Here is a 27,511-nt window from a genome sequence, read left to right on the forward strand (position 1 = left end):
TTTTCTACGCTACAATCACAATCGCATCAGCTCAGTTCAGGTGCAGAGTGAGAAATAAGAGAGGCTCCATTCCTTAAGTAAAGTGGGTCATTTTACCTGATTTTGAAGCTGCAACAGGCATCTATTCACTCATTCAATAAGGTCAATATTTAGGCCCTGTCCCAATACCTGTCCCCTAACCCTACATTTTGCGCGTTCACGTGTAGGGTGGAGCAAAGGGAAATGTGATTTTTTACCCTTATAATCAACCCTCAAAATTTAGTGAGCTCTGATGCGGGCTTAAAGAGAAGTGGAAGATGGAATTACCCATGATGCTTTGCGAATTCAGCGAGTCGGCGGATATTTTTCAACATCTACAGAGGAACAATTTAGTTGTAATATATTTTCGCAAATACGCACGTTACAATGTCGAATTGTGTTGGAATATGTTGGTTTGATACACATCCAAAGGACCGTTGAGCTTTGAACACTAATGTCAGAAAATAAGTGACGAGCTACGAAAGCAGCTAGCTAACTAGCTAGCGAGCGGCTACCCGCCGAGCGGCCCGAGAGAGTAGCCCGCCGGCATCTTTCCTGGATGAAAATAGTAGCACGCTCCACCGGTAGAATTGTCAACATGTGACGTAGGTTAGCACGTTCGTTACGTTCACTAAGCTAAGTAGCATGTAGTGATACCAATACCACTTCCCTCAACGAGGGGAATTTATGGTTGAGGGCACTCAAAACCAAGGGGAAATTTTAAGGGGGAGGTATTAGGACGGAGCCTGAGTGTCCAATTTTTTAATCTCCAAATGTGTGAACCGTAACTGTTTGCTCATTTACTATAACTCGAAATGTGTACACTTGTTTCACACGATGCGTTTCCATGACGACTAACCGGAAAAAACATGATCTATTTACCAGTTAGCTGCGTTAGCTCATTTAGCGCCGTTAGCGCGGCTACAGTCGAACTAGAGCGGTCTGTTTATTAAAGGAAAAGAGCAGCGCTACAAATAACCGGCGTACCTGTGTACTGCGTATGTTTACCTCTGTTTTTAAAGTTTAGCGTTACTTTATCTTTTTTTTTTTATTATTAGAGCACATTGTAACAATGTTATATCATCAACTTCATACACAAGAGTATAATGCATATCCATATAGAAATGTGTGCAGTTAGGACATATTGTCCTATTTTTGTTTTAAGAACATATAACGATGGTAAATGAAGAACAGATAAACAGAGTACAGAAAAATAAACAAACAGAAACACAGTACTACTTTATTATAGTTAGGAGGAAACATTAATTTCCACTAACAGGTGTGAGATTTTTTCAAAGTGTAGGAGTTTATCCATAAGAGTATATTTTATTCTCTCTAAGTGGAGAGAAAACATTGTTGGTGGTTGTTTAAAGGTGCATTATGTAATATATCTAAATCAACTGACCATAAAATCCTCCTAATATGTCACAGAGACTCAGGAATAATGTTCATATAACAAACTGAACTCACCAACAACAACAGTACAGACAAAATATTTGCATAAAAAAAAATATTTTGCAGACTGCAAATCATGTTTTATGTTTTGAAATCATGTTTTGGCGTCATGTGGCGCCACCTACCGCCATCTACCAATCATTGCAGTCGGTAGAGTCTCAGCTGCCGAGCAACCACGGGGTTGCCAGTTAGGTCAGAAAACGAAAGCTAAAAGACCTCGGTATTTTGAATTTGAATGTAGTAACCGTTTTTGGCCACATTCTTACATATGGCGCCTTTAACCTTTTAATATCGTCAGAAATTCCCAAAATAAAATTCTATGTAACCTCTTCTTAGAATAATGAAGACGATGTAGAATCTTAAAGTGAATTAGGCAGTGCCTAGCATTATTAGAACAACGATGAGTATGTTCCAAACTCTTTACCCATAGAGGGTTCGGGATCTCAATTTCTTCACTTCACTGGACTGATAGACTGCAAAGTGTCATACATTTCAGATATCAATTTTTCTGAGCAAGACATGGGTCGGAGGCATCTATCTATCAGTACAAGAGCCTGAGAAAGGTTAAGCGTTACTTTAGAGACTCATTTTAACAATCGGGAGGCACGTAAACATGACGTCAACATACGTCTTTTTCCTGTCAGTCGTCATGGAAACGCGCCTTGCGCTAACGTGCGATAATGTGCCCAGCACTAATATATATATATATATATATATACCCCTGGATGCCACTAAATAAGACACACTGTTCCTTTAAGGGTTTTTTTTTTTTAAAAAAAAGCCTTTAGAGATAGCATTCACTCGCACGTACGCAAACGGCTACCGCTACTTACTTTTTAAACTAATTTTTATGCTAACATCGCGACTAAATTTAAAAACTTTAGCGTGCGACCAATCATGAACAAGCTGCAAATTCCTATCTCTATACATATACATATATCTATCATATCTCTATGGTGATGTTTGAACTTTGCGAGTACGTCCAGTGGACAAGAGGGGACGACTTTGCTGTTCGCTCTTCGTACAACAATCGCGACGTTTCCGATTAGTCCAGGAAAGGAAAACCCATACATCGTCTCCATCACACCTGGACCCCGCGTTCCCTCCCCCTCACTTGCAGCTGTTGTCATAGCAACGGCATCTTTCGAGTGACTTGTTTCGCGTGGGTCACCGATGTAGATCATCTCCTCTCAGAATAAGCCAGTGCGATCACAGTGACACGATGATGATGATGATGCCAAAGGTCTTATTATAAACAGTATATCAATCATTAAAGTGTTTTATAATGTGGTTTTTTTGTTGTTGTTGTTTTTGTGACCACATGACCGGAAAACAGGAAGTAGATTCTGGCAGAATGTTTTTCCCGGCACACGTGAGCGATGGTGAAAATATGCGAGAGCATAATGATAATGACACGAGTAAGTAACGTGAGAAGAGTGTTGGCGCGCGGGGGTCACGGTTGTGTGTTCGGCTGCGCCACCTACAACACCGTTTATTTTGCGCGTCGTAACTTGAGCCGACGTTAAGCTTTAATGATCTGCTCGGAGGAGGACGCAGGAGGCAAATGTGCGATTGTTCTGACCACAAGGACCTGAGTCAGGTGGTGGTGGAGAGAAAAGACAGAGATGTCAGAGAAATCAAAAACATAAAATCTATTGCCGCTTTTCCACGATGCAGTTCCAGCTCGACTCGACTCGGTTTGTTATCAGTCACGTCGTTTCCCATGACTTCATAGCTCCTCCTCAAACTGGGCGGAGTCGTCACGTCGCGGCTGCGTTAAACTGCAGTGACGTGGTTTTTCTACGCGACACAAACACAAACTATAGTGACTTGTAAAGCAGTTGCTTTGGGTGGAAGTGAATCGTTAGAATCAGTTTAACTAAAAAGATGAAAATAGTAGCACGCTCCACCGGTAGAAATGTCAACATGTGGCGTAAGTTAGCACGTTCGTTACGTTCACTACGCTAATTTGCATGTAGTGGTGTCCCAATACCACTTCCCTCAACGAGGGAAAAACCAAGGGGAAATTTTAAGGGGGAGGTATTGGGACGGAGCCTTAATCTACAGTGCGGCATTGTTCGCTTGTCCGACGTCGCACTCATGACGAGCTAGCTCTGACCAATCGGTGGCCGTCAGTCTGTTGACGTCACATTTTTGGTCACATTTTTAGTTTGGTTCCTCCTGAGGTGAAAGCCTCTGAGAGTGGACTCACCCACTGTCAGACAGTGGTGTAATAAAGGACAGTGCAACCCGAGCCGCACTGTCCTGCCGCCCCAGGATTAATTAAAACAAAATAACGGAGTGGGGGCGGCCCGGGGGGGGGATGGCCCGGGGGGCTCGGGTTCCACGCAATGAAAAGGAAGCGCTCGCTTTGGAGATGAAAAAGCTGGTCTGTAGCCGGAGCCGGGGCCGGTCACAGGAGCTGGTATGTGGAACGCTGTCTCTCTGTCTTCACCGGGCTTCATGCTGTCACGGCGAGGCCACCTACAGAGAAGTGAGGAGCTTCTGTTTGTGTGCACTCACCCCGTGACCCACCCACCCCCTCACCCTCCTCGCCCCACACACACACACACACACAGTGTGAGAACGTGTCGGGTCAAGGATCCTCTTTTAATAGTGTCCACCTGCTCCTTGTGTCCACTTTCTAAATATGTACCTGTTGACTTGAGAGCTGCAGGACGGACGAGCTAACGCTCGCTCTCAGAGATCACTCTATACACTGACGACATCGCAAAGAAACGCGATAAACGTGCGAAGGTTCACGCCACCTGCAGGAGTTTGGATGAACATGGCTTTTCCACCACTGAATGAGGTCACATGACTGATGAATTCAGTCACATGACGGACGCTACAAACACGTCCACAGCTCTAACGGCTAACAACTAGCAGAGATATGCTATGGCACGTTCCAGTTACACTGGAACTCAGGTGTTGGAGGGGGGGAAAAACATGTACGCCAGCATCATATCCTGGGCTATTGTTAGCCATTAGCAAGACCAATGTAACAGCAACAACAACAACAACAAAAACCACGTAGCAAGAAATTAAACAGTTTTATGCGTACATCTAGGTTTGGTGAGCCGTTAGCACCAGTTGAATTTTGGAGGACGTTGTTGTTGTGGTTAGGTGATGCTACAAACGCTTCTATAGCTCTAACGGCTAATGTAAAAAACATGGACGCCAGCATCATATCCTGGGATATTGTTAGCCATTGTTAGCAATACCAATGTAAGAACAACAACAACAACAAAAACCACGTAGCAGCATTTCCACTGGTAAGGAAATCAAACAGTTTTATGCCTACGTTGACGTTTGGTGAGCCGTTAGCACCAGTTGAATTTTGGAGGACGTTGTTGTCGTGATTACACGATGCTACAAACGCGTCTATAGCTCTAATGGATAACGTAAAAAACATGGGCGCCAGTATCATATCCTGGGCTATTGTTAGCCATTGTTAGCAATACCAATGTAACAACAACAACAACCAAAACCACGTTGCAACATTTCCACTGGTAAAGAAATGAAACCGTTTTATGACTACGTTGAGGTTTGGTGAGCCGTTAGCACCAGTTGAATTTTGGAGGACGTTGTTGTCGTGGTTATGTGATGCTACAAACACGTCTATATCTCTAACGGCTAACGTAAAATACATGGAAGCCAACATCATATCCTAGGCTATTGTTAGCCATTGTTAGCAATACCAATGTAACAACAACAAACAGTAGTTGGTCAGTAGCTTCATGTTAGCGGGAGGAGCTAACGTGCAGTCGTGCTACAACGGCTGCAACGACAACACTTTGTTTATTATCCTCAGGCTTGTCTGTAGGGGGCGTGGTTAAATCACTGTTTCCACCTTTGCTTTCGAATGTTGAGTTAATGACTTTTTTCAGTCTTTATTCGGTTTACAATCGAGATCGTGACAGCGCTAGTCACGAGTGTCAGGTCCAAGTCAAGTCGCGTCTTATACCAACTTTAGTCAAGCGAGTCCTCTTCATTTACTGCACATTGAGGCCTGTTTTTATGAGCACATTTAATTTGTGCATCACAAAACTTAAAAGGAAGCGCGTAAAATGTTCTTTTCTTCAATATTTGCTCAAATTTGTGTTAAATTTCAATGGAAATCAGGTGAAAGCTCTTCACAGCAGTGGAGTTATTTGGTGATGTCACGGTCGTTTCCACGTCGTCTCATCGTCCCGAGTCTGTTTCCTACATTTCTGTAACATTGACGGACGAGAAGATCATTAAAGGAGGTTTACTGTTAAATGACTCTATCACACACACACACACACACACACACACACACACATATGCTGTAGGTGCAGATGTGGAAGCAGATGTTTTCTATACGTCTGAACTCCCGATGTGAGTATAAATCACTCAGAAACGCCGCATCGTCTTTGTAAAAACATGGAATATGTAACACATTAGTGGACGTGACTTCACGTCAGTGACAGACGAAGCATCGTGAGCACGGGGGTCAGGAGGAGGTCACATCCAAGATGGCCGACATCCAGCAGATCAGAGTCTGAAGAGAGAAACTCACGGATCCAGGTGTTTGTTTCCAAAACGTCCACATTTCCATAATCCACGATCCATATCTCAGCACTCTTTATTAGCTCCACCCATTAACTGCCCGTTAATCTAATCAACCAATCGCATGACAGCAGCTCAGTGCATTATGTGGTCAAGATTATCTGATGAAGTTCAGACGGAGCATCACAAAGAGGAAGAAACTGTGATTTCAGCGGCCTTGAACTAGCTGGTTTAGTATTTCAGAAACTGCTGATTGCAAATATCAGAAAAGAGAAGTAAGAAAAGCAAAGCAATGAAGGAAAGGCAGAAGCAAAGCAAGAACTAAAGAAAAGAAAAAGGAAAGCAAGAGAGGAAAGAAAAACAAAGCAAGAAAGGAAAGGAAATGCAAAAGCAAACCATGAAAATAAAAGACAAAGGAAATGCAAAAGCAAAGCAAGAACTAAAGGCAAAAGCAAAGGAAGTAATGAAAGAAAAGACAGAAGCAAAGCAAGTACTAATGAAAAAAAAGGAAAGCAAGAAAGTAAAGAAAATGCAAAAGCAAACCAAGAAAAGAAAAGAAAAAGGAAATGCAAAAGCAAAGCAAGAACTTAAGGAAATGCAAAAGCAAGGCAAGAAAATAAAAGAAAAAGGAAATGCAAAGCAAGCAAGGAAAGGAAAGGAAATACAAAAGCAAACCAATAAACTAAAAGAAAAAGGAAAGACCAAAACAAAGCAAGAAAGGAAAGAAAGAAAAAGCAGAAGCAGAGCAAGAACTAAAGAAAAAGGAAAGCAAGAAAGGAAAGAAAAACAAAGCAGGAAAGGAAAAGCAAAGCAAGAAAATAAAAGAAAAAGGAAATGCAAAGCAAGCAAGGAAAGGAAAGGAAATACAAAAGCAAACCAATCAACTAAAAGAAAAAGGAAAGACAAAAAAAAGCGAGAAAGGAAAGCAGAAGCAGAGCAAGAACTAAAGAAAAAGGAAAGAAAGAAAGAAAGAAAGGAAAGGAAAGACAAAAGTAAAGCAAGAAATTCAAGGAGAATTTGAAACCAACTTATAAAGACAACCATCTCTGACATTGATGATCTGACCTCTCCTCTATTTGACCTTTGACCCTCAGGGAGGCGACGTACAGTACACACTTTAGGTCAATGAAATCATCACCACCAGACTTATTTACATAGTTTCTTTAGCAAGGAATTCACTCTCTTAACCAATTTATGCACAATTAAGTCAACAACCAAGGAATGTTGTGTCCAATATGACAAAAGCAATACAGACACATTTATATTTTTTATATTTTGAGCGAGTTGAGAACAAAGCAGGAAGATGATTTCAAGTTCTTTTAAATATCTTTTCATATCATTTCAACCCCAAAACGCTCTCTATAGCCTGTATGTTCCCTCTCGCTGGTCACTGGTCAGATAGCATGTGTGACCACCCAGGACACCATGTGACCCCTGTGTCAAACCCTACACTCAGTCTGGACCCCAGGGGGCCGCTGGAGTTGCTGCCAAAAGGTCACTTTTGAACAAAGTGTGTCATTAAGGGATCATCAGGTCCTTCATTCACGTGAGGAGCTGCAGGCTGAGACGGTGGAAGGTGAGGCAGGAGGCAGCGACGGCCCTGACCCCCGCGGGGCGTGCACTGATTGCGGGTTAGCGTGGTGCATTCAGCGCAGGATGCTTGTGTCTGTGCCTGCCCGCTCTCTTAACATCAGCTGCCAGTGGTAATTGGGCCTGACTGAAGATGCATGTGAGGTTTTTTGGCAGCGCTGCGCTCGGCGTACAAGCGCGAGTTTACGCGGAACGGAAAACGACGCGCACGCGAGGTCAGAGCGCGGGCCCCCGCTCGTTTCCTCCGCATCGCTCAAGCCTCGCGAACGGCGGCGTGTTTGTGCAGCTGACGCGCAAAACAGCTGGGAATACATCAAACTGACAGGCGCTAAAGTGACTTTAAATCGCTATAGAAATTTAAAAAAATCATTTCAGCCATCGCTTTCCCCTCCTGAAGGCTTAGTCATTCTGTTGGCAGGGAGAAGTTAATGATATCCTTTGGGAAGCGGAGGCGTAGAGGCCCCCGCTGATGAACTGCTCCGTGTTAGCTCGAGATTTATGAGGATATAATCAGGCGCAGGCCGCGGTTATTAGCGTCAACGACAACTAACGGAAATAACGAAAAACTAAAATTGAAAAAAGCAAAAGCAAGAAGATAACTAACTGACACTGAATTGTGTGTTCACAAAACTAGCTAGCTTTCCTTTCACCCCAACCTGTCTTGGCACATTGCAGCACATATTTGATTCAGGTTCTGTCAGAGATTTCTTCTTCTGTTGAATGAAATTTGAGTTGGAGTTGAATTGATAATATGCTATTTTAACATGCAGTAAATTGTAAATAGCTGCCAGATATTGAGTAATTCTGTAAAATTGGCCAAAAGTTGTGTTAAAACGAAATAAAAATGGCGGGAAAACTGTGTTGTTAGAAACGATCTTAAAAGCATATAGAAACGCTCTTAAAGGCACATATGTAAGAATGTGGCCAAAAACAGTTACTACATTCAAATTCAAAATACCGAGGTTTTTTAGGTTTCGTTTTTTTTAAGACGTAACTGGCAACCCGTGGTTGCTCGGCAGCTGAGACTCTACTGACTGCAATGATTGGTAGACAGCGGTAGGTGGCGCCACATGCCAAAACATAAACATGATTTGCAGTCTGCAAAATATATTTTTTGAATGCAAATATTGTGTCTGTACTGTTGTTGTTGTTGGTGAGTTCAGTTTGTTATATGAACATTATTCCTGAGTCTCTGTGACATATTAGGAGGATTTTAAGGCCAGTTTAGCTTTAGATTTATTACATAATGCACCTTTAACAGTCTCAATGTGCCCGAGGTGAGGTTTTCAATGTAATTATCCACTCATCATGTGAGTGCGAATCATGTAGCGCGGCGCCTCCTCTTCCTGAGCAGCTGCCGTCTCACCTGCAGTCTAATCTGACCGTTTGTTTACGACGATGAGAATACTTGAAATTTTACACACAAAAATCATCTCCGCTCTCGTTGTAAAAGCTCTTGTCCTCTTTCTCCACATTTGATTAGCTTTACTTTCGCCGGGTTATGATCACACACACAGGGACGCGTCGCAACAGGCGCGGCTGCTTCAGAAAATACCTTTAAAAAAAGCCAGAGGGGAAATAAGTGTGGTGCACATTTATGTGGCCGTGGAGCCACAAGTGGGCGATAAAAGATGGATACAGGCAGACGTGCGTTACGTGTTACAAGATTCCTGAATAAAACTAAACATGAAGAGAGCAAGAAGAGGGGGGTGTTTAAATAAAACGGTTTAAATGAAACAATATCTAACAAAACAAACATCAGGATGAACCAACAAAGACACTGCAGAGATAAATATAATGGGAGGCGGGGCTAATCACGCACAGGTGAATCAGATTAGGGATGGAGCAGAAAACAGGACAGGAAGTAAAACTTAACAACAACGGATTAGGAAAAGATCATGAAAGACAGCTAGCTAGCTAGAAAGACAGCTAGCTAGTTAGATAGAAAGAAAACAGCTAGCTTGAAAGGCAGCTAGCTTGTTAGATGGAAAGAAAGACAGCTAGCTTGTCATATAGAAAGAAAGACAGCTAGCTAGAAAGGCAGCTAGCTTGTTAGATAGAAAGAAAACAGCTAGCTATCAGCAGACGAGCTTCACTGAACCTCAGCCAATCTGGATTAAGTCACGTGAGAATGAGGATTGAACAGTATCAGAGGAAACAACTCAGAGGTAAGTATCATAAAAATATGCAGTTTTTCCACTACATTGGCCGGCCACTGATAGACTGACTGATGATAGAAAGCTAAGGGGGAAAGGCAGCTAGAAAGGCAGCTAGCTAGTAAGATAGATAGAAAGACAGCTAGCTAGTTTAATAGATAGAAAGACAGCTAGCTAGTGAGATAGATAGATAGATAGATAGATAGATAGATAGATAGATAGATAGATAGATAGATAGATAGATAGATAGATAGATAGATAGATAGATAGATAGATAGATAGATAGATAGATAGATAGATAGATAGATAGATAGCTTGAAAGGCAACTAGCTAGTTAAAAAGACAGCTAGCTAGTAAGATAGATAGAAAGGCAGCGAGCTAGTAAGATAGATAGATAGATAGATAGATAGATAGATAGATAGATAGATAGATAGATAGATAGATAGATAGATAGACAGCTTGAAAGGCAACTAGCTAGTTAAATAGATAGAAAGACAGCTAGCTAGTTAAATAGATAGATAGATAGATAGATAGATAGATAGATAGATAGATAGATAGATAGATAGATAGATAGATAGATAGAAAGACAGCTAGCTAGTGAGATAGATAGATAGATAGATAGATAGATAGATAGATAGATAGATAGATAGATAGATAGATAGATAGATAGATAGATAGATAGATAGATAGATAGATAGATTGAAAGGCAACTAGCTAGTTAAAAAGACAGCTAGCTAGTAAGATAGATAGAAAGGCAGCGAGCTAGTAAGATAGATAGATAGATAGATAGATAGATAGATAGATAGATAGATAGATAGATAGATAGATAGATAGATAGAAAGACGGCTAGCTAGTTAGATAGATAGATAGATAGATAGATAGATAGATAGATAGATAGATAGAAAGGCAGCTAGCTAGTTAAGTAGATAGAAAGGCAGCTAGCTAGTAAGATAGTAACTAACTAGCAGCTATTTAGATAGATAGATAGATAGATAGATAGATAGATAGATAGATAGATAGATAGATAGATAGATAGATAGATAGATAGATAGATAGATAGATAGATTTGTGCAGAAGTTATGAATGAGTACAGTATCAGGATAAAACTGTATCAACCCTGTGAACCACGGAGCTGCAGTGATGTCACTTCCTTCCCCAAAACTAAAAAAAATAAGGAAAACAGGTGTCAGCCGTGCTGTAGACGCCACCTGTCAGTGAGTAAACATGAGTAAACATGAGTAAACATGAGGAAATGTTGCTGCTGCTGCTCGAGTGCTTTTTAAATTTAGAGACACGTGGACTCCAGATAACACGCTGGACAGGCTTTTTTTTAATCACAGCTTTGGTCACAAATCATCAACCAAAACACGATGTTCTTGTAATTTTATTGCGTAGCGTAAATCATCGTCATCATCATTACAAACGCGATTTAACAGTTGTGTCCCTGCGTTCAGCGCAGAGGAAATCATTTCAACGCCCTCTGTGTTTGCTGCAGTTATGGGATTATGTGAAGAGTGAAGTGACAGACAGATAATCCACAGACGGTTAACCACCCACAGTCCTGACTGCTGCTGCTGAAGAAGCTTCTGCTCTCCAGGAAAAACCATTCCTGAGCTGATCCCCAGCAGGGAGTCTCATTCTCAGTCTGCACTGCGGCTCAAACAACAGCAGCAGCAGCAGCAGCAGCCACCTGCTCGGACAACACACTGAGATCAGTCAGGTGGACGTTCAAGTCGCCAGGTCAAGGTCTGCGGTGCCCCTGAGCAAGGCACCCAATCCCCATTGTTCACACACTCTAAATTGACCCCTTATGCTTTTTAACCTTCTCTCTAGGTTCAATCAGTCCTGGCAACAGGAAGTAACAAATACTGTTTTCACTGACATTAAGCTCTCAGGGTGTGGTCTACATTTGTTATACTTTGACTCTGATTATCGGTGGCTTCTTTCTTTAAGGGCACGTAATAGCCAATGTGGTCGCGCCACACCCCGACACTGCATGGAGAGTGAAGGTTGTTTTGTTTTTTATCTGATGCTGTGAGTCACTTTCTTTTAAACCAAAAAATAATTAAGGTGTGCAGCAAAGTTAGTTTGTTAGAGAGATAGAAAGACCGCGAGCTAGATACACTCTTAGAAATGAGGGTTCCAAAAGGGTTCTTCTACAAGGGCTGAGGTTCTACCTGGAACCATTTGCTTCTGAAAAACCTTTACTGAAAAAAAAATAAAAAATTCAAGGGTTCTTGGTAACACTAATGGTTCCAGTAAGAACCATTTTGATCCAGAGAACCCTTTAAAACCCCTTTCCTGAATAAAGGGTTTTAAAAGGGTTCTTGGTGGAACCCTCCAAAAGGGTTCCAGGTGGAACTTTTATTAAAAGATTCTACCTGGAGCCAAAACGGGTTCTCCTATGAGGACAAGCCGAAGAACCTTATATGGTTCTACTTAGCACTTTTATTCCTAAGAGTGTAGAAAGAAAGACAGCTAGGTAGTTAAATAGAAAGAAAGACAGGTAGCTAGTTGGTTAGATAGAAAGACAGCTAGCTAGTTAAATAGAAAGAAGGACAGCTAGCTAGTTGGTTAGATAGAAAGACAGCTAGCTAGTTAGATAGAAATTAAGACAGGTAGCTAGTTGGCTAGTTGGTTAGATAGAAAGGCAGCTAGTTATTTGGTTAGATAGAAAGATGGCTTGCTAATTAGTTAGATAGAAAGACAGCTAGCTAGTTGGCTAGATTGAAAGACAGCTAGCTAGTTAAATGGAAAGACAGATGGCTAATTAGTTAGATAGAAAGACAGCTAGCTAGTTAGATAGACCAGGTAGCTAGTTGGCTAGTTGGTTAGATAGAAAGGCAGCTAGTTATTTGGTTAGATAGAGAGACAGCTTGCTAATTACTTAGATAGAAAGACAGCTAGCTAGCTAGTTAAATAGAAAGAAAGAAAGCTAGGTCATTGACTAACCCATCTAACTAATTAGCAAGCTGTCTTTCTATCTAACCAAAATTGGTTAGATAGAAAGACAGCTTGCTAATTAGTTAGATAGAAAGACAGCTAGCTAGTTAGATAGAAACCTGTGGTGTTGAAATCTGTCTTGAGCTATCTTCGACTACAACTCCATGCTGCTACATCGGCCCACAGATATAATCTAGAACAAACGTTTAAAAAGTCATTTATTCCTGATTCAGTGCTGTATTTATTGATGTGTGACTGCTGTAAAACCAAACTGCCCCGTTCCGTTCACATCGTAATAAGATGCTCTGAACTTTTGAAGTTCAGGTGTAAATGTGATCCAAATGAGACGTGTATGAAGTCGATGAATAGATGATTTAGATGAAGATGAATTAGAGACGGCTTTTTTTACTCAACACACCACTTATGTGTACGTCCCGTCAAAGTGAAATTCCTGAATAAAAAGTCACATTTCCCAGCTCTCTGTGTGCTCACTTATGGGTTTTTTTGACCTGCGCTGCAGGTTTGTGGAGAATAAAAAGTCACTCGTCGCTGCCTCTCTGAGCTGCCGTCTCCTGCACTGTTGCTCCTCCGTCAGCTCCTCTCCACCAGGAGATGCTGGACGCAGCGGAGGGCGACGGGGTCAGGCTCCAGAGCAGAGTGATCAGCCCGTAGAAGGAGCTGCAGGCCCCTTCAGAGGGGTTTAATCTGGTGTTTTTGTTGGAGATGTGAGGTGAGGAGGTGAGGGACAATCAGCAGACGAGCTTCACTGAACCTCAGCCAATCTGGATTAAGTCACGGGAGAATGAGGATTGAACAGTATCAGAGGAAACAACTCAGAGGTAAGTATCATAAAAATATGCCGTTTTTCCACTACATTGGCCGGCCACTGATAGACTGACTGATGATAGAAAGCTAAGGGGGAAAGGCAGCTAGAAAGGCAGCTAGCTAGTTAAATAGATAGAAAGACAGCTAGCTAGCTAGATAGATAGATAGATAGATAGATAGATAGATAGATAGATAGATAGATAGATAGATAGATAGATAGATAGATAGATAGATAGCTTGAAAGGCAACTAGCTAGTTAAAAAGACAGCTAGCTAGTAAGATAGATAGAAAGGCAGCGAGCAGATAGATAGATAGATAGATAGATAGATAGATAGATAGATAGATAGATAGATAGATAGATAGATAGATAGATAGATAGATAGATAGATAGATAGACAGAAAGACAGCTTGAAAGGCAACTAGCTAGTTAAATAGATAGAAAGACAGCTAGCTAGTTAAATAGATAGATAGATAGATAGAAAGACAGCTAGCTAGTGAGATAGATAGATAGATAGATAGATAGATAGATAGATAGATAGCTTGAAAGGCAACTAGCTAGTTAAAAAGACAGCTAGCTAGTAAGATAGATAGAAAGGCAGCGAGCAGATAGATAGATAGATAGATAGATAGATAGATAGATAGATAGATAGATAGATAGATAGATAGACAGCTTGAAAGGCAACTAGCTAGTTAAATAGATAGAAAGACAGCTAGCTAGTTAAATAGATAGATAGATAGAAAGACAGCTAGCTAGTGAGATAGATAGATAGATAGATAGATAGATAGATAGATAGATAGATAGATAGATAGATAGATAGCTTGAAAGGCAACTAGCTAGTTAAAAAGACAGCTAGCTAGTAAGATAGATAGAAAGGCAGCGAGCAGATAGATAGATAGATAGATAGATAGATAGATAGATAGATAGATAGATAGATAGATAGATAGATAGATAGATAGATAGATAGAAAGACAGCTTGAAAGGCAACTAGCTAGTTAAATAGATAGAAAGACAGCTAGCTAGTTAAATAGATAGATAGATAGAAAGACAGCTAGCTAGTGAGATAGATAGATAGATAGATAGATAGATAGATAGATAGATAGATAGATAGATAGATAGATAGATAGATAGATAGATAGATAGATAGATAGCTTGAAAGGCAACTAGCTAGTTAAAAAGACAGCTAGCTAGTAAGATAGATAGAAAGGCAGCGAGCAGATAGATAGATAGATAGATAGATAGATAGATAGATAGATAGATAGATAGATAGATAGATAGATAGATAGATAGATAGATAGAAAGACAGCTTGAAAGGCAACTAGCTAGTTAAATAGATAGAAAGACAGCTAGCTAGTTAAATAGATAGATAGATAGAAAGACAGCTAGCTAGTGAGATAGATAGATAGATAGATAGATAGATAGATAGATAGATAGATAGATAGATAGATAGATAGATAGATAGATAGATAGATAGATAGCTTGAAAGGCAACTAGCTAGTTAAAAAGACAGCTAGCTAGTAAGATAGATAGAAAGGCAGCGAGCAGATAGATAGATAGATAGATAGATAGATAGATAGATCAGCTCACTGTCAAAGTGCATCAGGGCAAATGGATCATTTCCAACGACTTCACGGCAGCCACGCTGTGATGACTACGCCCACTTCGAGGAGTTACTAAAGTAAAGGAAAAACAACAAAAAACCCCGTAGAGGCGAGTCGAGCTGGGACCATGTCGTGGAAAAGCAGCAAATCGGCTCCTGATCCAGAGATCGAAGCCAATGCTGAAGTGTTTGACACCTGCATTCTCTTGACTGTCCAACAGGGGGCAACAGTTTCTACTGGTACCAGAACCTCACTCAAACAGAAACACTCTGCACCTCAACGCAACTCCACAAACTATACAGACTCGTGAAGTTCAGGGAGTGTCTGTCAGTGCAGGATCCACCACATTACCACCGTTATGTAAATGTGTGTATCCACGGTGAGTGATCATGTGATGGAGGAGGGAACATGACACCCTGCACACACACACACACACACACACACACACACACACACACACACACACACACACACACACACACACACACACACACACACACACACACACACAGCTCGGAAGTGGATCTCCAGTCTCTACCCACACCTGTCTTGGAGCAGGACGCACGGCTGCGCTCTGCGCTCTGCGTCTCTGGACTCATCCACACATCCGCTCAGCTCGGCATAACTCGGCTCGGCTCGGTCAGTGTGTGTGTGTGTGTGTGTGTGCGTGTGTGTGTGTGACAGCCATGTGCAGCCCTGGAGTGCGGACTGCGCCACTATGCTGTGGGACATGAGCGCGGGGAGCAGAGCGCACAGGTCCGCAGAGAAAAGTGCTCCAGTGTCGGTGGATTATCGCAGTTGTTCCAGCGCGGGCTGCGGGGTTCACTCACCTCCATGATCGGCAGGACACACACACTCGGTCACGGTAAGAACACACACACACACACACACACACAGACACAGACACAGACACAGACACACACACACTTTTTCATATTTTTATTTTACCTCCAAACTTTTCACAACTTTACCTTTTATAACAAAAAAACATGTCATTATAACAGTATTAATATAGGTAAGGCTGCAGTTTAATATGATTTTCATCATCAATTCGATTAATCGAGGGCTTGTTTGGTCCAAAAATGTCAAAAATGTTTTAATTAACCTGGAAATAATGATGTTTAATTTTCTCCATAGACTAAAATATTAAGTTATCTAAGTTATTTATTATCAAATGAGTTTACGATTAATTAAATAATCAATTTATAAACGTGAGACTGTTGCAAAATGACAGGTCAGGACACTTGTACGTGCTTTTATTTTGAAAGGTCAACATGCAGTGGCAGAGAATGGAAAAGCTTTAGTTTCCAGAAAGAATCAAATTCACCACATTCTTATTATTAGTATTGTTGCAATAATAAGTAAAATTAAACTGTATTTGTGTTTTCTAGTGGAAAAAGTGTCATATTTTTCCACAAAAACAGATAAATATGATGTTTGACGTTGACACGATGAGAGTTAAGTGTTTATTTAAGCGTGCAGTGTTTGCAGATGTTTATGTTATTATATTATATACATTTATACGTGTATTTGGTCTGTTTGCATCTTCCAGTAAAGACAAAGGCACCTTTATTTATATACTGTCGCACATATTCGTTCATTCATTCGCTTAGAATATACACATTTATCACATTTAAAGCACGGACAGAAGAAGCTCGGTCTGTTTCTCTTCACTGACGTTTTATTTGAACAAGAATTAGAAAAACTAAGACAAGGACTGTGTGTGTGTCTGGTATTCCTTATGTTGTGGGGACCACACACAGTCATATTATTACGGGGACTTATTGGGACAAAAAAATGAAGTAAATGACTAAATTTGAAGGTGAAGACGTTTTAAGGTGCCACGAGTGAAGCAGAGTAAAGTCGACAGGAAGTGAACATAAGTCCTCTGAGGTGATGGAAACCAGACTGTGTGTGTGTGTGTGAGACAGAGAGCAGATTCCAGTGCGGTGGAAGCCGACGACACAGATACAGATAATGATTTGTGTGACTTTGGAGCTGCGGCTCATCACAGAGTCTATTTCAGGCTCGTCACGGCGATGTGTCGAGGAAATGTCCACAGATGGACAATGAGACCGTGAGACACTGGGGGGAAATATCTTATCACAATATAACCTTTTTTTTATATATTTTAAATATCGATATGTCACGATACAAACCATATTTCTATGTGCCTTATAAATAATATCTGCATATTTTGAGTCTATATCCTGACATGGGAGATATAAAGCTGCAACACAGGTTACTCTAAAATGAAATAAAATGTACTGTTTATAATCTGTATGACTTCAAAAAAGTTACGTTAACACACCTAGAGCACCAAATGGTGCGCATGGAAGTACACAGCTATACAAATAGTATACATTTGTATTTTTTCATATTTTTTTTTTTTAGTTGTAGACCAACATCTGTTCTTTCCATACATACAAAATATTCAAATGTATATATTTTAACTCCTAAATTACCAGATTTATTCATGATTCCCCTTGATTTATCATCTAAAAAAACACAAACAATTAAATATTTTCAATATACTTCATGCAAACTGGATTTTTATTTGTTTGATTATTGCAGTCTGGTATGTGTAAAAGATTAGCAGAAGCATTTTTTTTTTTTGCATTATAATTTTTTGTGTAATGTCAAATGGCCTGAAATCCTAGCACTATTACACCTAGAGCACCAAATGGTGCGCATGGAAGTACACAGCTATAAAAAATAGTATACATTTGTATATTTTAATTTTTTTTTTTTTAGTTGTAGACCAACATCTGTTCTTTCCATACATACAAAATATTCATACGTATATATTTTAACTCTTAAATTACCAGGTTTATTCATGATTCCCCTTGATTTATCATCTAAAAAACACAAAAATTTAAATACTTTCAATAAACTACATGCAAACTGGATTTTTATTTTTTTGATTATTGCAGCTTGGTATATGTAAGAGATTAGCAGTATCATTTTTTTTTGCATTATTATTTTTTGTGTAATGTCAAATGGCCTGAAATCCTAACACTATTACACCTAGAGCACCAAATGGTGCGCATGGAAGTACACAGGTATAAAAATAGTATATAGTTGTTTTTTTTTTGTTTTTGTTTTATTTAAGTTGTAGACCAATATCTGTTCTTTCCATGCATATAAAATATGGATATATATATTTTTATTTTTAACCCTTAAATTGCCAGGTTTATTCATGATGCCCCTTGATTTTATGATCTAAAAAACACAAAAAATGAAAAATGTTCAATATACTTAAAATAAACGTATTATTATTGCCCTCAATTTGAAGAAAACACCTGCCTTATTTCTTTGTGTCTCAGAAACAATGACATTGACGATTAATGTGGTCAAATTCTGCCATAACACAAATAATTAGACATTTTTAAAAAAAACACAATTTTGTCAATTCCATGTTTTTCAATTCAATCAATGTGTAATATTTAGAGCAGAGTTTTCAAGGCCTTTCCAGGACCAATTTCCTCAAATTCAAGCTCTGAATGTGCCTATATATACAGCTTAAGATTTTAATTACACTTGTCCATATTATTAATCACTAACTTTTAGTCTGTTTGAGATATTAAATGTGTTTTTATTGTAAAGTAAACAAAAATATGTCAAAAACAGGCGCTTTTACTTTGAAATGCTGTGATGTGTCATCACATAACTTTCTCTGTGAGACTTTAAATCACCTCCCACTCTCTCTGTCTGCAATTTCCTTTACATTCTGATGTACCGGTACATTTCCGATATTTCAGTAGAATAATAAGTGCAGTCCATGAATAGACAAGGTTCTCTATTATCCATTCACTGCTCTCACCTTTGCTCTGCTCCCTCTGAATGGAACCTGCTGCTGTTTTGTGCACAAGGCAATAAAAAGAAGAAAAACACAGACAGACAAGACTTCTAAAAATGTCCTGACCTTGAATTCTGTCTGAGTTCTGCCTGCACCGGTTCGTCTCAGAGGTTTTTCGTCTTCGCTTGTCGACTTCCTGTAATCGTTCTCTCGCATTTTCTTATAATTCAAACACGTTTTCTTAATAAATCAACTGAGAAGTTTGTTTAAAAACAGTCATGTGATTTCCTTGTCCTTATAAATCCATGTGTTTTTAGGCGTTATTCATTTTACTTCACAACAACGGCTTCTATTCTGTTCAATTCTGTCACTTTATTAGGTGTTTTTGGTTACCTTGACATGTTTCCTACATCCTTACATCCTTACATCCTAACCAGGGCATAAGCGTACTAAGCCGCTGCTTCGGGCCCCGTGACCACTAGAGGGCCCCCAAGAGCAATTAACTAAACAAATTAAATAAATTAAAGTTTAGAATTTTTCTCCCCATTTTTACCACAGCTTTTTCACAGTTTTTACATAGTTGTCAGATGTGATTATTTAACTTTATATTTTATTTATAAACCATTTTTATTACCTTGTTCCGGGTGCCTCTGTTTATTTACACTATTATTTACGTATTTGTTTATTTTATTTAATGCTGTGTTTTTTACATATAAAAGTAAAATCTTTGTGCACATTTTTAGATTTTCAGACCTTAATATCTTAATATTTTATTTATAAACCCTTTGGTTTTATTCATTGATTCTCTGTGTGGCCAGTAGGGGGAGTTGCTGATTTTGCCAAATATGAATTGAAAGATTTTTCTGTAAGTTTCCAAATCTGGCGTCTGCTTCCAATCCAACAAAAAAATTTCACATTTAGTTTTACGAGTGTATTCGTGACAGAGTAGAATAAGTAGAATACCTTTTGTGTAGTAGGTGTGTGAATGATCAATAATCATTATTATTGGCAGTAACAGAGGGGCCCCCCAAATCAAATTTTGCATAGGGCCCCATGGAGGCTTGGGCCGGCCCTGATCCCTAACACACACACACCTGTGATGCTGTAGCAGACAGCAGGGGGCATCGTCCTGCCCTGACAAACCTGTATAAAACAGGAAGCAGGACACGTCACGTGACCTTTATTGAGGAAGAGCACAGGAAGTGGAAGTGGAAAACATGTCAAGGTAATGGAATAAAAAACTTATATTTCTGAACCTTTATAGACAAATGAAGTGCATTCAAACATGATGTCTTCTCACTGGCTTATAAAGGAGCTGTGGATCAGGAGGTAGCACAGTTTGTCTGCTCGTAAGGTTGATGGTTTGATCCCCAGTTCTTACACTCTCTGTGCTGAGAGGGAAATCTAAACTGTTTTAAATGATCATAAACGCAGATGTTTGACACGGACAACGAGGTTCAGGCAACAGAAGATCATTGATGATGTTTGAGAACGATGTCAAAGATGATGAAGAAATCCTCTTTAAGTCCTGACAGGCTGTGAATAAATGAAGTCGTCTCTGGAGCAGAAGTGTAACAATCATTCCTCACATACCGATCACTGAACCATCTGCCTGTCTGTGCAGTTCAGTACGGTAATATTTCATCTTTAAAGTCACGATGATGAAGTTATCTCTGCCTCGAGCTGTTGTCAGACACAGAGTTTATTTGAGGTTTGGAGGCTGGAGGAGTTTTCAGGGATGTAGTTTTTCAGTTTCGCGGTCGAGTTTTCAAGGTTTGAGTTGAGGTTGAGTCTTTTCGGAGTAAAGTCAACGAGGGTGAGTTTGATTGGAGATCCAAGATAGGACTCTATCAGTTTTTTCTACCAATTTTTGAGTCTTAATTGAGTGCGTGGGGTTTCTGCGGGTTCCCACAGTCCAAAAACATGCAGATTTGGCAAATCGGACACTCTGAATTGACCGTAGTGAATGGTTTATGACCTAGGTCACCTGGGATTGGCACCAGCGACCCTCATGTCAGAATCAGAATCAGACTTTATTGTCATTGTTCAGTAAATTGCACATCGAGATTAAAAAGTGTCAGCATTCAGTGCTGGAGAGTCCTAAAGCAAGCAATTATTAAAAGGTAAGAGTTTTTTGTTTTTTTTTAAACCAAATTAAGTAAAAGAAGAAATGTAAAGAATATTAATAAATATACATATACTATACAAACTATGCTAAGAACAAATGAAATGAATGGATGAATGGATGAATAAGATGGTGGAGGATAAAGTGATACAAGATGAGTGAGATGAGTCTTTATCGGCTAAGAAGTCCAAGTCTGAGTGTCCAACTTTGGAGTCAATGGTTGAGTCTGAGTCTTCAGTGCTTAAATCACGAGTCCTGGAGATCTGACCTGGTGTCAGACTTGAGTCCAGGTCCCGGCCTTGAGTAGTTAAACACTGTCAAGAGGCAAAACTATAGTATTAAGCAGATTTGAGTGTTCAGAAAAGACCATTTACCATTTCAGTGTTAGGATCTGTCAGTAAATCGAGGAGAAACTGTTCCCACACTTTATCCAATCAGGAGCCTGAACTCCACACTTTATATTCATGAAGTTAGGCTGTTTGTCATTGAATAGATGCCTGTCCTAACCAAACATGTCCATGAGGGGACAAAGGGAGGACAGAGGCGAACGCTAGCAGCAGCAATGGACAGTAAGAACCTAAAGTTAGCTCAAATATTATCAATAGCTTCAAAATTCTGTCAGATATGTCAGTAGACGATGGAATAGTCGTTATTGTGGACTTCATAGCGGTCCACGACACATGGTACATCACTCTACAGCGCCCACTGGTGTCAACAACCAGTAACGGCATTTTAAATCCAGAAATTAAGATGATTTTAATGTCAACAAAGTGATTCTCTCTCTTTGCTGGCACGATTCCCCTCTTACAAAAGAAAATCCAACGTTTCCTCCTCGTGTTCCTGACACCGCGACCGTCGGCCAACGCCGTCACGTTTTTTTACTGGATCGCCTCTCGTCAGGGTTCGTGTGTGGAAAACGACCGGAGGCGTACTTCTAGTCGTGACGGCAGCCATAACTTCTGTGCGGCGCCCGCCAGAAAAGGACAGTGTTGCTGTTACAAAGCAGGCAGAGCTCAAATAATGTGGCAGATGGTTTACAGAGGCAGAGGCAGACGGGGAAAACCACTTCCAAGACGAGAGGGGTCGGTTAGGCAGCGCTCAGTTCAACATCCACGTGGAGAATGTGGCCTTTATTTGCGGGGCGAAAAACACCAAAAGCAACAGCAGCCAATCACCGTTGAGAGTCATTCTGATTGTCAGATTCACATAAAACACAAAAACATCCGTCCGAGTAAAAACTAGAATTATGACTTTCATGTGGACTGTGTTTGACGTAACATTTATTCTGCGAGGTGAAATTGTCCAGGGCTGAACGCCGGCAGCTACTGTTGTGCATATTTGAGATTTACACGGCGCATGAATGCTCTCGAAAGAATCCGAAGCAATAATGCAATTTTTCATTTCCCCCCGATTGAAAAATAAACATTGCGGCGACTCCAAGGTGGCCTTGGGAGTGTTGACAGGCTGAGAGCAGATATAAGCAGCACAGCACAGGTTCTGCTTTTTAGTTTAGTTTAGTTTAGGAACCCTGGTGGAAGAGCAGGGAGAGGAACCCTAATGCACCTAGATTTCAAGCCGTCTCCTTAATCCAAGAAATGGCAAGATCTTCAAGCTTCTTCAGTTCAGAAAGTCGGTGGCGAAAACCTGCGTCTCTGTTGCTTAGCGACAGTGCAAACACAACATGGAAATCCTAGACCCAGATCCTTTCATTTCGGTTCAGCGTTGAAGGTCTACACGGCCGTACAAATGTCACCCACCTTTGTTAGGGTTCAGAGCTAATGTTAGCATGTACAGCTGTTTATCCACTTTTTCTGTTCAACAGACTTCTCACGATGGTTGAACTCATTGAAACTGGGTTAAATCTTATCTTAGTGAAATACATTTTATTGAACACTTTAGTGAGATTTTCTTTGGGCTATAGATTGAATTGTGGTGTACCACAGGGATCCGTTTTAGGCCCCATGCTTTTTAATCTTTACATGCCGCCTCTTGGTGTTGTCATCAGGAGACATGGCATCAATTTTCATAGTTAAGCTGATGACACACTGCTTTACGTTGCCCTTTTTAAGTTCTTTTAGATTTCAAGTCTTGGATGTCAGAGAATTTTCTTATTCTTAGTTATTGGTACTAGAGCTAACTGAGAACAAGTGAGTTAAAAAAAACTTGTAGAATTAATGATTGCAACAAAAAAGTATATGTCAACTTCAATTTTTAGTCGAGAAAGCTTCTTCTTGAAGGTTTCCTCACGTCTGGGACACAATTCAGAAGCTCTATACTCCCTGTATTTGGCCAAAATTCTATAGATTGAACTTTGGTGTACCACAGGGATCCGTTTTAGGCCCTATCCTTTTTAATATTTACATGCCGCCTCTTGAAGATGTCATCAAGAAGCATGGCATAAATTTTCATAGTTACGCCGATGACACACTGCTTTACATTGCCGGATGATCCAAGTCTGATTGATGCCCTTTTTAACAGTTCTTTTAGATTTTCAAGTCTTGGATGTCAGAGAATTTTCTTCTTCTTAGTTATTGGTACGAGAGCTAACTGAGAACAAGTGAGTTAAAAAAAACTTGTAGAATTAATGATTGCAACAAAAAAGTATATGTCAACTTCAATTTTTAGTCGAGAAAGCTTCTTCTTGAAGGTTTCCTCACGTCTGGGACACAATTCAGAAGCTCTATTCTCGCCGTATTTGGCCAAAATTCTATAGATTGAACTTTGGTGTACCACAGGGCAACATTTTAGGCCCTCTGCTTTTTAATCTTTAAATGCCGCCTCTTGAAGATGTCATCAGTAGACATGCCATCAATTTTCATAGTTACGCTGATGACACATTGCTTTACGTTGCCTGATGATCCAAGTCTGATTGATGCCCTTTTTAACAGTTCTTTTAGATGTTCAAGTCTTGGATGTCACAGAATTTTCTTCGTCTTAGTTATTGGTACTAGAGCTAACAGAGAACAAGTGAGTTAAAAACCTTGATTCACGCTTTTATCACCTGTACAATTGATGATTGCAACAAAAAAGTATATGTCAACTTCAATTTTTAGTCGAGAAAGCTTCTTCTTGAAGGCTTCCTCACGTCTGGGACACAATTCAGAAGCTCTATACTCCCTGTATTTGGCCAAAATTCTATAGATTGAACTTTGGTGTACCACAGGGATCCGTTTTAGGCCCTATCCTTTTTAATATTTACATGCCGCCTCTTGAAGATGTCATCAAGAAGCATGGCATAAATTTTCATAGTTACGCCGATGACACACTGCTTTACATTGCCGGATGATCCAAGTCTGATTGATGCCCTTTTTAACAGTTCTTTTAGATTTTCAAGTCTTGGATGTCAGAGAATTTTCTTCTTCTTAGTTATTGGTACGAGAGCTAACTGAGAACAAGTAAGTTAAAAAAACTTGTAGAATTGATGATTGCAACAAAAAAAGTATATGTCAACTTCAATTTTTAGTCGAGAAAGCTTCTTCTTGAAGGTTTCCTCACGTCTGGGACAAAATTCAGAAGCTCTATTCAGGCATCAATTTTCATAGCTACGCCGATGACACACTGCTTTACGTTGCCGTGTATCCTGACAACACACAGCAGAGACCAAGTGAGTCTGAAACTACTATAATTTATCGATTTCTAGATTCGATTCACACATTAGAAATATTCCTAAAATAGTTTTTTATCACCTTAAGAACGTTGCCTTTACATGAGACTTTAATTCAAGCTTCTATCACCTGTGGGCCAAAATACTTCTACCTCGTTGACTGCTTTATAAAACCCAACATCTGTACAAGTGTTTACTACATACATTCTGTACACAACGGTAATTAATAACCATAATTAGTGCGCGGCGACGGTGACCGAGCACGGACAATAACAGGGAACCTAGAACTAGCTTAGCCAAATGGAATGCGGTCATTAGTAAATTACACCAGTGCTTTTCCTGCTATCACATGTCAAAGTGTTTATTATTACTCTTGTATTGTCGATCTTTTAAACCATGAAGCTTTACTGGCTCAGACGAGCTATTTTTATGAGGCTTATGTCACTGTCGTATAAAAGTGTGCAGGAAAGGCTGGCAGGAAGAGGGAGACATCTTTGCTATATGAGGTATTTGAGTCTATAAAAAGCAGCGCGTTAATAGAGAAAGAAGTCGCTCTGTTTGTGTCGGCGTGTTCAGGAATAGCACAGGTATATAAGTAAAGGTGTTTTTATAGCAGTCGCATCCCTTTAGAGCTCATACCCCCATGGTTCTCAAACTGTGGTACCTGATCCACCAGTGGTACGAAAGCTTCCTCTGGTGGTACTTGAAGGAAAACAAGAAATACTGTTCTACTGTACAAACCAGTGAAGTATATGTGTCCAGCCATGGCAAAAGCATTCACAAGTCTACTTTGGGACATTTGGAGTTATTTACAGATTCCGAAAGTGTGATTTCTAAGCTTTCCAGCAATGTCAAACACATGTCCATCTGATCATGTTTGAAGAAGATGTGACCATTTGAATGTAGGCACTCACACAGAATTTACTTTATTGATCCCCAGAGGGAAATTCTTCTGTTACAAAAAGCACTTGAATAAAAATGAGAAACAAGAAAGGTGAAAGATAGATACAAATATCAAATAAAATATATCCAAGTGTGTGAAGGAGAGTTCAATATTTTCCAGACCATGGACTATATTATCATCTTCAATACCAGTTCCTCCCCCACAATGTGGCTGTACCCACTCTGTCCATCACAGTTGATATGCGGCTAAATGATGACATCACAAACGCACCCTCTTCTGCTTCCTCTTCTGTGCTGTAACCTTTGGTTCTGGGCATGTGAAGTCTTTTGCCTCATCAGAACAGAAAGGCCTGATTTTTTTCAAAAAGATTCGTCTGCCTGTCCACGGTCAGTCCAGGTGGGGCCAGGACGGGGAGACTGTCAACAGGGGGCAGAACTCCTGGGTTGCGCAGTAGCTGAAACTCGATAGGCTCTGCATCACTGTGAGTTTGAGCAAGCACCACACCTGGTCTGTTGGCATCAAAGCTGTGACAGAATAGAAGCACACAACAGGATATTTAAAACATGGCTCACTGTTCACATGGAACACTATCATGTCCATTCGTGATTTTTTTATTCAAAAAATGCAGAATTTTGAATATAAATACCTAAAGTTCTGAAAACTCTTGATCTGTGAGAGCTTTCGAAAGTAGGGACTCAGATGTGTCTGCCAGTCGATGGTCTTTACTATCACTCTGCCTTCTGCCGTTCCAACAAGCTGCGGAATATTGAGGCGACTTTCAGGAGAGCTGTGTTCCACTACCTGTTGACAGCAAGAACCACAATGAAAATAATTATTTTACTTTTCCAAAAAAATCACATTTTACACATTACATATTGCCAAACCTCCTCTCTTTGTCCTCACATATTATGTGAGGACAAAGGCTAATTATCTTGGTTTGAGAACCACTGTACAAGGCAACACATGAATTAGCAATATGTCAGAAAACTGAATTGCCATAAAACGTGATTAAATCAACAGACGAAGAAGAGGGAACGACAGCAACTCACAACTGTTTTGCAAATCACGGACTCAGACTGGATTTACCAAGCGCTCGTCTGCACGTCAACACAGCAATTACTTTTACAGTGACAACAATGCTTTCTTTAGCCAATGGCAACAATAAGAGAATTTCAAGTATAGCATCTACAGTGAAGGGTACGCAGGGTTCCCACATCTTAGTTGTCATCAAATTCAAGGACTTTCCAGGACCCAATGCCCTCAAATTCAAGCACTGAATGTGCTGCCACAGCTTAAGATGGGAGGACAACTTGTAAGACCGTCTTTGTCCATGATGGCGTCCACTTTTATTGATTTGCAGGACACTCTGCATCTGGACAAGTGATTGTCCTTTGGATTTTGGGTCAAAGTCAGTCTTTGTTATTTGTCTTTGGTGAGACAGAGGTCTTGGAATGGGAGGCATTTATTTAAATATCAAATCAACTTCTCTCTTGCGCAACATTCAAGCACTTTTAGCAATAAATGTCTATTTTTGGCTTTTTTGTAAATCACGGACTCAGACTGGATTTACCAAGCGCTCGTCTGCACATCAACACAACAATTACTTGACAGTGTGACAACAATGCTATCTTTAGCCAATGGCAACAATAAGATAATTTTAAGTATAGCATCTACAGTGAAGGGTACGCAGGGTTCCCACATCTTAGTTGTCATCAAATTCAAGGACTTTCCAGGCCCCAATTCCTTCATATTCAAGCACTGAATGTGCTGATGGGAGAACAATTTGTAAGAGCTTGTCTTCGTCCATGATGGCGTCCACTTTTATTTAAATTTAAATATCAAATTAACTTCTTTCTTGCACAACATTCAAGCACTTTTAGCAATAACCCATGTCTATTCAGACAACCTTCCAGGATTTCAAGGACCCATGGGAATCCTGGGTACCCACTGCACAGTAGCA

General features: G+C 40.1%; 1 protein-coding gene across 1 annotated transcript in view; it reads left to right on the plus strand.

The window, feature by feature from the left end:
- Positions 1 to 15,246: 15,246 nt before the first annotated feature.
- The window catches only part of artn (artemin), a gene marked incomplete at both ends in the record, with an annotated part of 29,175 nt that continues 16,910 nt past the window's right edge, over positions 15,247 to 27,511 (plus strand). Inside the window, one exon of the mRNA XM_083888315.1 lies at positions 15,247 to 15,358. Within this exon, the coding sequence (XP_083744441.1) occupies positions 15,247 to 15,358 (112 nt within the window). The remainder of the gene's footprint in view (positions 15,359 to 27,511) is intronic.

Source organism: Microchirus variegatus (assembly GCF_963457635.1).
Source record: "Microchirus variegatus genome assembly, chromosome: 4".
NCBI classification, from domain to species: domain Eukaryota; kingdom Metazoa; phylum Chordata; class Actinopteri; order Pleuronectiformes; family Soleidae; genus Microchirus; species Microchirus variegatus.